General features: G+C 46.1%; 1 protein-coding gene across 6 annotated transcripts in view; it reads right to left on the minus strand.

The window, feature by feature from the left end:
• The window catches only part of SLC4A2 (solute carrier family 4 member 2), a 199,077-nt gene that overhangs the window by 9,963 nt on the left and 173,094 nt on the right, over nucleotides 1-16,020 (minus strand). For 5 of the 6 annotated variants that reach the window (XM_030191911.1, XM_030191921.1, XM_030191916.1 and 2 more), the window contains 4 exons: nucleotides 12,947-13,141; nucleotides 12,355-12,582; nucleotides 10,353-10,442; nucleotides 6,619-6,785 (listed from right to left, as the gene is read on the minus strand). In XM_030191911.1, the coding sequence (XP_030047771.1) occupies nucleotides 6,619-6,785; nucleotides 10,353-10,442; nucleotides 12,355-12,582; nucleotides 12,947-13,141 (680 nt within the window). Of the gene's footprint in view, nucleotides 1-1,831; nucleotides 2,104-6,618; nucleotides 6,786-10,352; nucleotides 10,443-12,354; nucleotides 12,583-12,946; nucleotides 13,142-16,020 lie in introns of those variants that run through there. The other variant, XM_030191939.1, reaches the window with a different exon arrangement.

Below are 16,020 nucleotides of genomic sequence, written 5' to 3' on the forward strand. Positions count from 1 at the left end.
GAGTTAACCAAGATCCCTTTCCCAGCATCCTCTCCTTCTTACTAAATCAGGCTGTATAGAGGGAAAACATGGCAGCCTGTTACCGAGGTAACCAAGATCCCTTTCCCAGCATCCTCTCCTTCTTACTGATAATTAGGCTGTAGAGAGAGAAAACATGGCAGCCTGTTACCGAGGTAACCAAGATCCCTTTCCCAGCATCCTCTCCTTCTTACTGATAATTCGGCTGTAGAGAGAGAAAACATGGCAGCCTGTTACCGAGGTAACCAAGATCCCTTTCCCAGCATCCTCTCCTTCTTACTCAAAATTAGGCTGTAGAGAGAGAAAACATGGCAGCCTGTTACCGAGGTAACCAAGATCCCTTTCCCAGCATCCTCTCCTTCTTACTGATAATTCGGCTGTAGAGAGAGAAAACATGGCAGCCTGTTACCGAGGTAACCAAGATCCCTTTCCCAGCATCCTCTCCTTCTTACTGATAATTCGGCTGTAGAGAGAGAAAACATGGCAGCCTGTTACCGAGGTAACCAAGATCCCTTTCCCAGCATCCTCTCCTTCTTACTGATAATTAGGCTGTAGAGAGAGAAAACATGGCAGCCTGTTACCGAGGTAACCAAGATCCCATTCCCAGCATCCTCTCCTTCTTACTGATAATCAGGCTGTACTGAGGGAAAACATGGCAGCCTATTACCGAGGTAACCAAGATCCCTTTCCCAGCATCCTCTCCTTCTTACTGATAATTAGGCTGTAGGGAGGGAAAACATGGCAGCCTGTTATCGAGTTAACCAAGATCCCTTTCCCAGCATCCTCTCCTTCTTACTAAATCAGGCTGTATAGAGGGAAAACATGGCAGCCTGTTACCGAGGTAACCAAGATCCCTTTCCCAGCATCCTCTCCTTCTTACTGATAATTAGGCTGTAGAGAGAGAAAACATGGCAGCCTGTTACCGAGGTAACCAAGATCCCTTTCCCAGCATCCTCTCCTTCTTACTGATAATTAGGCTGTAGAGAGAGAAAACATGGCAGCCTGTTACCGAGGTAACCAAGATCCCTTTCCCAGCATCCTCTCCTTCTTACTAAATCAGGCTGTATAGAGGGAAAACATGGCAGCCTGTTACCGAGGTAACCAAGATCCCTTTCCCAGCATCCTCTCCTTCTTACTGATAATTAGGCTGTAGAGAGAGAAAACATGGCAGCCTGTTACCGAGGTAACCAAGATCCCTTTCCCAGCATCCTCTCCTTCTTACTGATAATTAGGCTGTAGGGAGGGAAAACATGGCAGCCTGTTATCGAGTTAACCAAGATCCCTTTCCCAGCATCCTCTCCTTCTTACTAAATCAGGCTGTATAGAGGGAAAACATGGCAGCCTGTTACCGAGGTAACCAAGATCCCTTTCCCAGCATCCTCTCCTTCTTACTGATAATTAGGCTGTAGAGAGAGAAAACATGGCAGCCTGTTACCGAGGTAACCAAGATCCCTTTCCCAGCATCCTCTCCTTCTTACTGATAATTAGGCTGTAGAGAGAGAAAACATGGCAGCCTGTTACCGAGGTAACCAAGATCCCTTTCCCAGCATCCTCTCCTTCTTACTAAATCAGGCTGTATAGAGGGAAAACATGGCAGCCTGTTACCGAGGTAACCAAGATCCCTTTCCCAGCATCCTCTCCTTCTTACTGATAATTAGGCTGTAGAGAGAGAAAACATGGCAGCCTGTTACCGAGGTAACCAAGATCCCTTTCCCAGCATCCTCTCCTTCTTACTGATAATTAGGCTGTAGGGAGGGAAAACATGGCAGCCTGTTATCGAGTTAACCAAGATCCCTTTCCCAGCATCCTCTCCTTCTTACTAAATCAGGCTGTATAGAGGGAAAACATGGCAGCCTGTTACCGAGGTAACCAAGATCCCTTTCCCAGCATCCTCTCCTTCTTACTGATAATTAGGCTGTAGAGAGAGAAAACATGGCAGCCTGTTACCGAGGTAACCAAGATCCCTTTCCCAGCATCCTCTCCTTCTTACTAAATCAGGCTGTATAGAGGGAAAACATGGCAGCCTGTTACCGAGGTAACCAAGATCCCTTTCCCAGCATCCTCTCCTTCTTACTGATAATTAGGCTGTAGAGAGAGAAAACATGGCAGCCTGTTACTGAGGTAACCAAGATCCCTTTCCCAGCATCCTCTCCTTCTTACTAAATCAGGCTGTAGGGAGGGAAAACATGGCAGCCTGTCACTGAGGTAATCAAGATCCCTTTCCCAGCATCCTCTCCTTCTTACTAAATCAGGCTGTAGGGAGGGAAAACATGGCAGCCTGTTACCGAGGTAACCAAGATCCCTTTCCCAGCATCCTCTCCTTCTTACTAAATCAGGCTGTAGGGAGGGTTAAAACATGGCAGCCTGTTAGCGAGGTAACCTAAGATCCCTTTCCCAGCATCCTCTCCTTTTGATAATCAGGCTATGAAAAAAGAAAACATGACAACCTGTTACTAGGGTAACCATGATCTCTTTCTCAGCAACCTTTCCTCCCTACTGAGAATTAACATTTTAGCCCATTTTCTGAAGAAAATGGAGACTTATGAGATCACTGTGAGTGTATGTGTGTGTGTGTGTGGGGGGGGGGGGGGGGGGGAGGGGGTCAGGTCAAAGTCAGACCAGGGGTATCTGACCTCTTAGGGAAACCTTCAAGCTCTGTGCTCCTTCCACTCCCCGCCCCCCCCCCAGCCATGGTGGCTCAAGGCTCTAACTCTCCCTCCCATAGTCCAGCATCTCCCCTTCCCTTGTCTAGCCCCAGCTGTCCAGCATGGCATCTGCCCTTCCTATGCTTACTCTTCACCATGTCCAGCATCTCCCCATATTTTTACCTTAGGTAGCCAACATCTCATTTCTTCTTCCCTATTCCCCCTCCATGTCCAGCATCTCCATGCTCTTCCCTTCCCTTCCCCCTGCCATGCCTACTACCATCCTACCTCTGCCTGAGCTGAGACTACAGGAACTCTGTACGGCATGGGGCCTTGAGCACAGGCCCATGTTTAAGTGCTGCCCCATTCTGCCCTCTCCCCTTCTTTTTACAAACTGCCGTTAAGGGTGGGGCACAGCAGGACTTGCGCATGGGCTTGTGCTGTAAGCCCCCACGTCACACAGCAGCACGAAACTGCTGTTCACCTGCCACATCAGAGACCTATGCCTTTGCCCCCAAAATTCTACCCAAGGCAGACAGCTAGTCTGCTTGTTGAATGTATACCCAAAATCTTTCGCATTTGTAGGTTCCATCTATGCCAGATTCTCAGGAGACATCAAGGGGAACTAGAGGAGTTTCACAGGGGTTATTTTATTTGATTCACGTACAATTAGAAAAGGTTCAAAGGGCAGCCAAAATGATAAAGGGGATGGAACTTCTCTCATTTGAGGAAAGGCTAAAGAGGTTAAGGCTCTTCAGCTAGGAAAAGAGACAGTTGAGGGGGGATATGATTGAGGTCTACAAAATCCTGAGTGGTGTAGAATGAGTAGAAGTAAATCGATTTTTTACTCATTCCAAAAGTACAAATTCTAGGGGACACTCAATGAAATTATATAGAAATGCTTTTAAAGCAAATAGGAGAAAATATTTTTTCACGCAACCAATAGTTAAAGCTCTGGAACTCTTTGCAGGAGGATATAGTAAAAGAGGTTATTGTATCTGGGTTTAAAAAAGGTTTGATCAAGTTCCTGGAGGAAAAGTCCATATGGTCTGTGGTTGCGAAAGACATGGAGAAGCACTGTTTTGTCCCTGGGGTTGGTAGCATGAATTTTACTACTGTTTGGGATTCTGTCAGGTACTTGTGACCTGGGATTGGCCACTGTTGGAAGCAGGATAGTGGGCTAGATGGACCATTGGTCTGACCCAGTATGGCTATTCTTATGTAAGTAGGCTCCTTCATTCTAGAATCTTTGCTCCTGTTCTGACCCTATCTGAAATGCGAGCCAGTGGTGGATGGGCCTGTCTGCCTGTCCCAGGTCAAAGAGTGTCTCCTCCAGTACTTTAGGAGGGGAGAATACAAGACCCTATCCAGCTTATTTTCGAAGGAGATCGCCGGCTATCTTCCGACACAAATCGGGAGATGGCCGGCCATCTCCTAAAGCCAGCCAAATCGGTATAATCGAAAGCCGATTTTGGCCGGCGCCAACTGCTTTCCATCGCAGAGCTGGCCAAACTTCAAGGGGGCGTTTCGGTAGGGTAGCGAAGGCGGGACGGGGGCGTGCTTTGAGATGGCCGGCTTCGCCCGATAATGGAAAAAAGAAGGGCGTCTCTGGTGAGAATTTGGTCCACTTTATTTGGTCCCTTTTTTTTCAGGTCCAAGTCCCAAAAAAGTGCCCGAACTGACCAGATGACCACCGGAGGGAATCAGGGATCACCTCCCCTGACTCCCCCAGTGGTCACTAACCCCCTCCCATCCTCAAAAAAACAACTTTAAAAACTTTTTTTGCCAGCCTCTATGCCAGCCTCAAATGTCATACTCAGGTTCATCGCAGCAGTATACAGGTCCCTGGAGCAGTTTTAGTGGGTGCAGTGGACTTCAGCAAGGCGGACCCAGGCCCACCCCCCCACCTGTTACACTTGTGGTGGAGAATGGGAGCCCTTCAAAACCCACCCAAAAACCACTGTACCCACATGTAGGTGCCCCCCCTTCACCCCTTAGTGCTATGGTAGTGGTATATAGTTGTAGGGAGTGGGTTTGGGGGGGGGGGTTGGGGGGCTCAGCACCCAAGGTAAGCTATGCACTTGGGACCAATTTGCGAAGTCCACTGTAGTGCCCCCTATGGTGCCCGGTTGGTGCCCTGGCATGTGAGGGGGACCAGTGCACTATGAATCCTGGCCCCTCCCACGACCAAATGCCTTGGATATGTTTGTTTTTGAGATGGGAACCATCGGTTTCCATTATCGGTGAAAACCGAAGGCGCCCATCTCTAAATCCGGCGATCTCAAGGACGTCCAAAATTAGATTTTTCTCTGAGAAAGACGTCTTTCTCATAGAAATATCTAATTTTGGATGTCCTTAACTGCCCATTGCAGAAACGTCCAAATTTTGGACGTCCTCAACTGCCCCGTTGCTATACCTCCGACACCCCCTTGAAATTTGGCCGTCCCTGCAACAGGGCAGTTGAGGACGTCCATCTTCCGATTTAAAGATGGGCGTCTCCAGCCCAGAGCTGTCAACAAGTGCGGGAGGATTGTGCTGAGCCCATGCTCAGGCACAATTCTCCTGCACTTCTACCCCATGATCAGAGATAATTACGCTGCTTAAATTTGCATGCATTATCTCTGATCATAGGTCTAATAGCGCCACGCGCTGTTCCAGCGCTATTTTAGAGCGCTGTTTGGAACAGTGCGGGGCTTTTGATCATCTGCCTGCAGGTTTGGGAACTACTGCCCTAACCTTTGTACTTTTTGAAAGAGTAAAAAAAAAATCAATTCACTTCTACTCGGTTTCACAGAATTTTATAGACCTTCTTCATGTCTCTGGACTTGAGCTACTGATTTCTTGGGACTAAGTGATTTTCCTGCATAAATTGCCTGTTACAGAAGTGGAATTTCTCATGCTTACTCTACATATAGGCACCTAGCCACCCTCTTAAACTAGGTGTCCCCCTTATAAAATTACCCACTACTTGAGTTTATTTTTGATTTTTTTTGTTATTTTACACTGTTTTGATTTGTATATTCTTTTGAAAATTTGGATGGTTGCTTTAATATTGGTTTGTACGTATGCATTTGTTTTCTTCAGAAAAGCAAGCCTAATTTAAACTGTTCCGATATTAATGTTGATGGGCAAAATAAAAGACATTTGTTAACTTTTTACTCCAGTTTAGGCTTCAAGATTTTGCCTCCTCCTTTTCTTGCACTGTTGAATCTTCTGCAGTTTTTCCCTCTTATTTTCTGAGTGCCAGTACAATTTTCTTTTATATAATGTCTCCGGGAACACCCCCACCCCTCTTAGTTTGAGGCCACATGCATCAAGGAAATCCTGATGTTTTCTTCAGCTTCCTTACCACAAGGCCTGTTCCTGAGGTGCTACCATACTACAGATTTACCCTAATCATATTCTTATATCTGCGGATCCTCTGTGCTAGTCCCACGTTTTCTGTAATTCTTACTGGTTTGACTTCCTCCACGTCCTTTGTTTAAGATAAGTAGGCTGATAACGATGGAAGTCTGAATGCCTCTCAGCCCTTTTGCTACAGTGATGTGTTGTTCATCTAATATACCAACCAATGGCTAGCTGTAACCTTCCACAACCAATACAAGTTGACACTTCAGCAATCGAGTGGACAGGATAGATTCATTCGTTACAAAAAAAAAAAAAAGGTGAATAAACGTAGGAAAAAGACCTGTCCACTTGATGGTTGATCTGCTGTTCATCTAATATACCAACCAATGGCTAGCAGTAACCTTCCACAACCAATACAAGTTGACGCTTCAACAATTAAGTGGACAGGATAGATTCACTCGTTCAAAAAAATGACGAATAAACAGAGGAAAAAGACCTGTCCACTTGATTGTTATGTTGTTCATCGCTACAGCTGTAGAAACTAATCCTGCATTCCCTCCAGGAGCCGATAGTTAATTTTCCCCCCTCCCAGTCTACTGCTGCTTACGTGGTGATCTGGGTCTCCATAAAAATTAAAATAAAGACGAGGACCGCTGGTAAGATGCTGGCAACCATCATCCAAATGGGAAAGGCAATGTTCTCACCGAGTGGGTTTATTACCCAGCCCCTCTTCGTGGGGGATGTCACAGAGAAGCCACTGGGAACACTCAGCTTCTGTAAAACCAATGAGAAAACAATGTTGAGCTTCTGCAAGGTTGTCATGATCTAAATACCTGCTATGCTGATAGAACTTGTCATGGCTGCTCCTTCCGCTAACAAGCATCAACTCACAGTGGTTCAAACCTGGCCATGACTGACAGATAGGCAAAATTCTGAACATTTGCTCTTTTTTGGGGGATGTTCCTTGGTTAATTTGAAACATTTTGAAAGCAATTTTAAAAGCTGTTTATGTGCCTAAATCACAGGTTTTTGCATGGAAATTATTAGCTATAAGATTGGCCGAGGTATACAGGGTTAATAGAATATGCACAAAGACCACTACAACCATGATGAGTTGAGGCATTCCTGGGATGAAGTTTGCACTTAGATACTGGACTTCACAAGACTCACCAAATTTTTGGCATTGGAAAACCAGATACACCTCTTGGTTATGTGGGAGGCCTGGGTCACGAAAGGGTCCCCAAAACGAGCAAAAAGTTATTTACAAATTTTGGAACTCTACCTGCAGACTTTACATCTCCGAGGTCGGAATCTGATCATGAATACTCTCCAAAAGCATTGGAGTCTTAGAGCATACTATGTTGGGAGGAAGGGTAGCTTAGGGGGTCGCTTTCCTCTATTGTTTCATGATCTTGACATGGGTAGGGGTTGCCTTCGCATAATATCAGTGGGGAGAGTACAAGACACAAGCTCTCCGCACAATTTTGATAAGTCTCTGCTCAGTGTGGAGAAGGCTTAACCTGTCTATAAGTTGGTTCGGATTGGGAACACGAGGGATGGGGTGGTGGGAGGGAGGGGATGGGGTAGTTACTTGATATTAAAATAAAACAAAAATGTTACTATGCACGGTTCTTTGTACACACTGTTTCTGCTCAATAAAATTGTTTTAAGCATATAAAACCTGGCTCTTTAATTGAGTCTTTTCAGACCATCTCCTAGACAGATCTCCAAGTCTATTTATGATTTTTGGAATCAATTGACCTGGTAATCTTTTTTCCTATCCTCGTGTGTCCCCTTGACATTGTCTATGGTGAATACTTTTCTACGTCAATTCCCTACTGTCTGTACGTTAATGAGTATATCCAAGTGTTGTAAATATATGTAGATATGTCTAACTCGGTGTCGCGCCCTCATACCTGGGGGGGGGGGGGGGTGTCTGATGCGTCCTGGCATTGAGGGATCTTTGGCGGCTGTTGGGTGGGGGTTTGGGATCCCTTGCAGCAGGGCGCTCTAGCTGGAGATCCTCATAGGGCGTCTCTCTCTTTCTCTCCAGCGTACGCCTCTGTCGCTCCTCAGGAGGTTCCACCCTCACATATTCTATGGCACCGCTCTGCCGGGCAGCTCCTGACGTCAACAGCGCATTTCTTCTTCTGCCACTGCCATGGCTCACTCTGGGCTTCAGCAACAGTTACTGGCACTGTATCTGTGAGTTTACTTATGTTTCTTTGACTTTCCTGTTCTGACCTGTGCCTGACTTTTGACCACGCTGTGCTTCATATAAATACATAAGTAATGGCATACTGGGAAAAGACCAAAGGTCCATCGAGCCCAGCATCCTGTCCCCGACAGCTGCCAATCCAGGTCAAGGGCACCTGGCAAGCTACCCAAATGTACAAACATTTTGTACATGTTATTCCCGAAATTCCTGACCTGTGCCTGACTTCTGACCAAGCTATGCTTCGCCTCCTGTCCTGTGCTGACTTCTGACCATGCTGTGCTTCGCTGCCTGTTCTGACCTGTGCCTGACTTCAGACCACGCTGTGCTTCGCCTCCTGTCCTGTGCTGACTTCTGACCACACTGTGCTTCGCCGCCTGTCCTGTGCTGACTTCTGACCATGCTGTGCTTCGCCGCCTGTTTTGACCTGTGCCTGACTTCTGACCACGCTGTGCTTCGCTGCCTGTTCTGACCTGTGCCTGACTTCTGACCACGCTGTGCTTCGCCTCCTATTCTGACCTGTGCCTGACTTCTGACCACGCTGTGCTTCGCCTCCTGTCCTGTGCTGACTTCTGACCACACTGTGCTTCGCCGCCTGTCCTGTGCTGACTTCTGACCACACTGTGCTTCGCCGCCTGTCCTGTGCCTGACTTGACCACGCTGTACCTTGCCGCCTGTCCTGACCTGTGCCTGACTCCTGACCACACTGTGCTTCGCCTCCTGTCCTGTGCTGACTTCTGACCAAGAAAGTCCTAGCACCTCCCTGACTGTCTATGGACTGCCCTCAGTAACCCAGTAGCACCGTGGACTGTTGCAATATCTGGTTAAGTTCTACCGAGTACTGGTGACAGAGCTGGCCACGGGATTTAACCAAGGAGGAGTCTTCCAACCAGTCAAATCCCATTTGAATATTGATCTGTTCCCGTTTTCTCCTCTGGTTGTGCAGCCTTCTGGTGCAGGTATATATAAAAGATCCTGAGCACGCTTGCTCTGGCCCCAATTAAGTACAAAAATGTTTACTAGTGAGTTGGGTGAAGTTTTTATCTGCAACAACAACCCTAAGTATGTTCCCCTGATAATAAGCCAAGTCACAGTCCTCCCCCATGTTGAATCCATGAGTCTTTATCCTCTGAGGTTCACCCCACATATTCCTGCTACTGAACCTCAGGGGTCCAGGTTCCCCGATAGTGAACCCCATTGGGATGATCCTTCCCTGTGACACAACACTCCTCTGACACTGAATTCTTGGGGCATGTTGACGTTGTAGGTTCCCAATATGAACCCTCTGAACCCATGTCCCTCTGGTATTCACCAACAAATATATACTACTACTACTATTTAGCATTTCTATAGCGCTACAAGGCGTACGCAGCGCTGCACAAACATAGAAGAAAGACAGTCCCTGCTCAAAGAGCTTACAATCTAATAGACACATCCATGATGATAAAGTAAGCAAATCAAATCAATTAATGTGTACAGGAAGGAGGCGAGGAGGGTAGGTGGAGGCGAGTGGTTACGAGTCAAAAGCAATGTTAAAGAGGTGGGCTTTCAGTCTAGATTTAAAGGTGGCCAAGGATGGGGCAAAACATAGCATTTTCCTGTAAGAATATTGAAGCTCAATATACTGCTAACACTGCCTTCACGTTTTTTTTATAATCTGAACCAGCATGTGCAGATTTTCATATAGCTTATTCCTTAGTGCTTAATTACGTGCTTGCTTTATAAGCTACACCATTTCATACTGCTCACCTGATAGCATCACTAATGAGGGATTCTGCCAAAAATTAGTGTCAGCCATCGCCTAGAGCATCTTGCTTGGGAAACTACTTATGAGGCTTTTTAAAAGCCCAATTTTGCATACGGTATCTAATTAGAAAATGGGCCGTCTATACCAGCATATTTAGAATTCCTTGAGTATTTTACAAAATATATGATCATATAGATACAGTTAAACTCCCTCTACTTTATCCATACAACATCATCATACTTCTTACTATTCACCTCAGCGGTGCTCATATCCAACCTTCATTCAATGTTGGAAATGCGTAAGTGCACCAAATTCTTCATGGGCGATTAATGCCGCCTCTGATATTCACATCATGGATGTGTCTTATGGATATACTGACCTGGGTGTAAGTGTCTGTGATACTGAAATCCAATAGCACCATGATAAGGATAGCAATCGGGACCCCAAAGTCGCCAATCACACGGCGAATCTGGAAAGAAGATAAAAATTAATCAAGTTTACTCAAGTTTTTTTTTTTCTTATTGTGAATCGCTGCTCCTCTGTGGATTTCTGTACCTCCATTAATGTGGACTTTTATCATACAAGAAATAAGATGTTTCCCTTTTTGTAGTGAGAAAGATTTCTTCATTATTTAATTCATGTACTTTTCATCAAATGTTATTCTTGTTAAATATTCTATATTTCATAAATAAAATTTTTAAAAAAATTAATGGAATTTTTCCACAGGATAAATTTGATGTCACTGTAAGAAAAATGGTTGCATATCAATTAGAAAGAGAAGACTGAAAATAGTCAATCAAGAAAAAGATCTAACAACCATCATGTCAGTCAATGCACAACAACAGAATGCCAGGCTCAATGGACCTCTGATCCGATCCAGCAAGGCACTCGTGTTCTTTTGAAAATCTGGGGGCATTACAATAGCAACCACAAACAGAGGACTTATACAGGACGGAACTCTGGTGGATACCACGCCAGAGATACCGCAAACCTGTAAAGAGAGAGTGCATAAAAGGGGCCACAACACAAGAATCCTGAAGTATACCAAGCCAGACATACTGGGACGAATTTTATAAATGGCACTCAAAAATGGGCAAACACACCAAGAAGTGTTCCCTATGAAGGAAGATGCTGTCCAAGGAGTAGGGAAGGGATGTGGGGCAACCAATCCAGGCGGGACACATCAAGTCCACTGATGATTTAGCAAAGGTAGCTTTCCAGCTACAAGACTACAGAACTGAAAATATATCCACAATTGACACAGATACGTCGTCTCCGGAGGCAGGCATACCATTTGCCGAAACACGGAGCCATGTTGAGCCTTTTATATCTGGTCATTGGCAATAAAGATTTTATGTACTCAGCTTTTGGTGTCCCACCTGGGTGTCCCACCCATGTCCCTTCCCTACTTGGGACAGCACTGAAACATGGACGCCAGAAAAGAAAGATCGGTACTAAGCGCAATTCTTTATAGAAATTGTGCTTAGCGCCAATTTCTGTGCCCTAACTTTGGATGCCAGACTTTCACCTGCTGAAACCTGGTGTAAATGCTGGCCTCGACCCATTATTCAGTAACATGAAACTTTTTGGAATGCCCCTCCCATGGCCATGTCTTCTTCTGAGCTGTGCGCTATTTATTTGGATTTTGCTCACACCTTTTTTCAGTAGTAGCTCAGAGTGAGTTACATTCAGGTACACTGGGTATCTCCCCGTCCCTGGAGGGCTCACAATCTGTTTGTACCTGAGGCAATGGAGGGTTAAGCGACTTGCCCAAGATCATAAGACGCTCTAACCACCAGGCCACTCTTCCACTCCACTCTGGGGTTTGAGTACCTGGCACTATAGAATAGCATGCAGCCAGATGCGTACACAAATCTCAATAGGGAATGGGAAATGGGACTTGATATACCGCTTTTCTGTGGTATTTTACAACAACATTCAAAGCGGTTTACATATATACAGGTACTTATTTTGTACCTGGGGCAATGGAGGGTTAAGTGACTTGCCCACAGTCACAAGGAGCTGCAGTGGGAATCGAATCCAGTTCCCCAGGATCAAAGTCTGCTGCACTAACCACTAGGCTACTCCTCCAATTAACATCAATAATTGGTCATTAACATCCATTTATTGCTCATTAATGGCTCGTTAGCCAATTAAGCTGCGTGACCATCTTAGCAGCTTGCCATATAAAGAATCCAGTGGATGTTGTGCCTGTGGGGGGAGTCAAGCCAAAAAACAGCCCCCAAGCATGGGAATCCCAAGGATGCCAAGAGAGAGGGAGAAATACAAGGGCTAGAAAGGAGGAGGTCACATATACCAGATATACACAGCTCAGTCAAGAGGGGTAAATATAACGGGCAGAAAAGGGGGTGATCACATACCCGTCCTGGGAAGAAGCGACTGTTCTTGAATTTTCTCAGGAAAAAAGCAATGAAAAAGGTTCCTGCCATCAGCACCAAGGACAGCAGCGCAGTGTTCGGCTGCCTGGTGATCTTTTCCGCCAACTTCTGAGTCACCTCGGTGTCATTTGAAGAGGTGAATGTAGTGTTTTCATTTTCATTTGTAGTGTTAGGTGTAAGGCAGTTATTCAAAGGATGCTCCTGAAATATCTGTCAATCATAGCATGGAAATGAAGTTCCTGGTCCATAGCTGCTACCTCTGTACTGACATACCACGCAAAGGTCTCTCAGTGCTCCTCGCTCTTGCCCTCCTCCAAACAACTCTGCTAATGCCCCCACTCCTGCCGTACAGCACTCCCTGCTACTCTACCACCAAGATCCCACACACATCCCTGTAAAGGCACCCACTTCTATTGTACAGAGGTCCCATACACACACATTCCTGTCCTGCAACACCCAATTATACTCCAGTACCGGTAACTCTCTAACAGAATTCTACTGAAGCACCTCAGTTACTTCTGGTGATATGTCTCAGCTTTCAGTTATATACAGGATCGATTCTTGTTGTTCTTACCTTCACAAGTTTATAAAATGTCTCGTAGATGAAGATGAGGGAAATGAGGAAGGCAAAGATCTCCTGTGTAAATCTGGACACAAACCGGACCAGGAAGCTGCCCTCAAAAGCAACCATAACTGTGACAATAACAATGAGCCAGAAGCCGATCCACACCCTTCCCACCAGGTACTCCATCCCGTTAGAGGTGCAGAACTGGAAGAGGAAGAAGATAAGTTTAATGAGTCTCCATACCCTTCCCACTAGGTATTCCATCCTGTTGGAGGTGCAGAATTGAAAGAGGAAGAGGAGAAGTTTAATGAGTCTCCATACCCTTCCTACTAGGTACTCCATCCTGTTGGAGGTGCAAATTGGAAGAGGCGGAGGAGAAGTTTAATGAATCTCCACACCCTCTGTTAAGAGAACAGAAGCTGCAGGAGGTGCCCAGCAAAACTGCTAAGGAGAGAGGGGAGGAGGTAAGATGAGGTGAATACAGGTTCTCCCATCAGGGGAGACAAGGCTCTCAAGATGTACTCAGCTCATCACTTTGGGCAGGGTGGGGGGAGGAGAAAATATAGGCACACTATTTCGATCAGGAGAGGGGAGGCTGCAGGAGGTACCTAGTACTATCCTCCGTGGGTGATGAACTTCAGGACCTCTCTCTCAGTTCAGTGGCCCTCTTTCTTGATCCTGACACCCAATAGCATCCATCTTCTCTATTCACATGCTGCTCAGCATATCCATCCCTCTTCTCTCAAATGGTGCTCTTAAAGAATATACGATGGCTTAATTTGTCTACTCACTGCTTAATGAAAACTCAAAAAGTAGACACTGTGTTCACATAAGTATACAATCAAGCTCATTTTCGAAAGAGAAGGATGCCCATCTTTCGACACAAATCGGAAGATGGGTGTCCTTCTCACAGGGTCACCCAAATCGGCAAAATCGAAAGCCGATTTTGGGCGTTCCCAACTGCTTTCCGTCGCGGGGATGACCAAAGTTCATGGGGGCGTGTAGGAGGCGTAGGGAAGGCGGGACTTGGGCGTGCCTAACACATGGGCGTCCTCGACCCATAATGGAAAAAAAAGGGTGTCCCTGACGAGCATTTGGACGACTTTACCTGGTCCAGTTTTTCTTACGACCAAGGCACAAAAAGGTGCCTGAACTGACCAGAGGGAATTGGGGATCACCTCCCCTTACTCCCCCAATGGTCACTAACCCCCTCCCACCCTCAAAAAACAACTTCAAAAATATTTTGTGCCAGCCTCTATGCCAGCCTCAAATGTCATACTCAGGTCCATCGCAACAGTATTCAGGTCTCTGGAGCAGTTTTGTGGGTGCAGTGCACTTACGGCAGGCGGACCCAGGCCCATCCCCCCCTACCTGTTACATTTGTGGTGGTAAATGTGAGCCCTGCAAAACCCACCACAAACCCACTGTACCCACATCTAGGTGCCCCCCTTCACCCCTAAGGGCTATGGTAGTGGTGTACAGTTGGGGTAGTGGGTTTTTTATGGGGGGGGGGGTTGGAGGGCTCAGTACACAAAGTAAGGGAGCTATGTACCTGGGAGCAATTTATGAAGTCCACTGCAGTGCTACGTAGGGTACTACTACTACTACTACTATTTAACATTTCTAAAGCGCTACTAGGGTTGTGAAGCGCTGTACAATTAACAAAGAAGGACAGTCCCTGCTCAAAGGAGCTTACAATCTAAAGGACAAAAAGTGCAGTCAATCAAGATTGAGGCAGTCTAGATTTCCTGGATAGAGGTACAATGGTTAGGTGCCGAAAGCGACATTGAAGAGGTGGGCTTTGAGCAAGGATTTGAAGATGGGTAGGGAGGGGGCTTGGTGTATGGGCTCAGGGAGTTTATTCCAAGCATAGGGTGAGGCGAGGCAGAAAGGGCGGAGTCTGGAGTTGGCGGTGGTGGAGAAGGGTACTGAGAGGGGGGATTTGTCCTGTGAGCGGAGGTTACGGGTAGGAGCGTAAGGGGAGATGAGGGTAGAGAGGTAGTGAGGGGCTGCAGATTGAGTGCATTTGTAGGTTAGTAGGAGAAGCTTGAACTGTATGCGGTACCTGATCTGAAGCCAGTGAAGTGACTTGAGGAGAGGGGTGATATGAGCATATCGGTCTAGGCGGAAGATAAGACGCGCAGCAGAGTTCTGAACGGATTGAAGGGAGGATAGATGGGTACCCGGTTGGTGTCCTGGCATGCCAGGGGGACCAGTGCACTACGAATGCTGGCTCCTCCCATGACCAAAGGGCTTGCATTTGGTCGTTTCTGAGATGGGCGTCCTTGGTTTCCATTATCACCGAAAATCAGAAACAACCAAGTCTAGGGATGGCCATCTCTAAGGACGACCTAAATGTCAAGATTTGGGCGTCCCTGACCGTATTATCGAAGCGAAAGATGGACGTCCATTGTTTCAATAATACGGGTTTCCCCGCCCCTCCACTGGGACATTTTGCGAGGACGTCCTCAGCAAAACTTGGGCGTCCCTTTCGATTATGCCCCTCGATGTGTTTTGTTGAAATGGGGGAAATGGTCTCAATAGTCACCAGGATATGCTGCTTATTAGCAGCTTCAAACATATCATCACTGACCAAAAAAACCCCTCCTTGACTACTTATGCATCTGTGTTAACATTTTTGATCATTTTTATAATAATCTTTCTTCATTTTTTGTTTCTTATTCCGTTTTTCCTTAATCCTAAATTGTTAGTAAGGATATCTGCCCTTTACTTTATGAAAGGTATACTGAGGTAGGACACAAACATGGAGTTCAGCGACTAGGTATGCACATATCAATGATGGTCACACTTAACTGAAAGTATGGCTGATCCCGACAGGCGCCGGTTTCGCTACTGCTTTTTCAAGGGACCTGCGCCAATCTGTGCCTGCTTGTGCATTCTTCACTGTTGCCTAGTCGCTGAACTCCATTTTTGTGTCCTACCTCAGTATACCTTTCATAAAGTAGAGGGCGGATATCCTTACTAACAATTTAGGATTAAGGAAAAACGGAGGAGGAGTTGGAGGTAAATAGAAAAAAAAATAATTTCAAAGATGGCATTTGTAACCTACTTCTACGTTACAG

The sequence above is a fragment of the Microcaecilia unicolor genome, chromosome 1 (assembly GCF_901765095.1).
Source record: "Microcaecilia unicolor chromosome 1, aMicUni1.1, whole genome shotgun sequence".
Classification (NCBI taxonomy): Eukaryota; Metazoa; Chordata; class Amphibia; order Gymnophiona; family Siphonopidae; genus Microcaecilia; species Microcaecilia unicolor.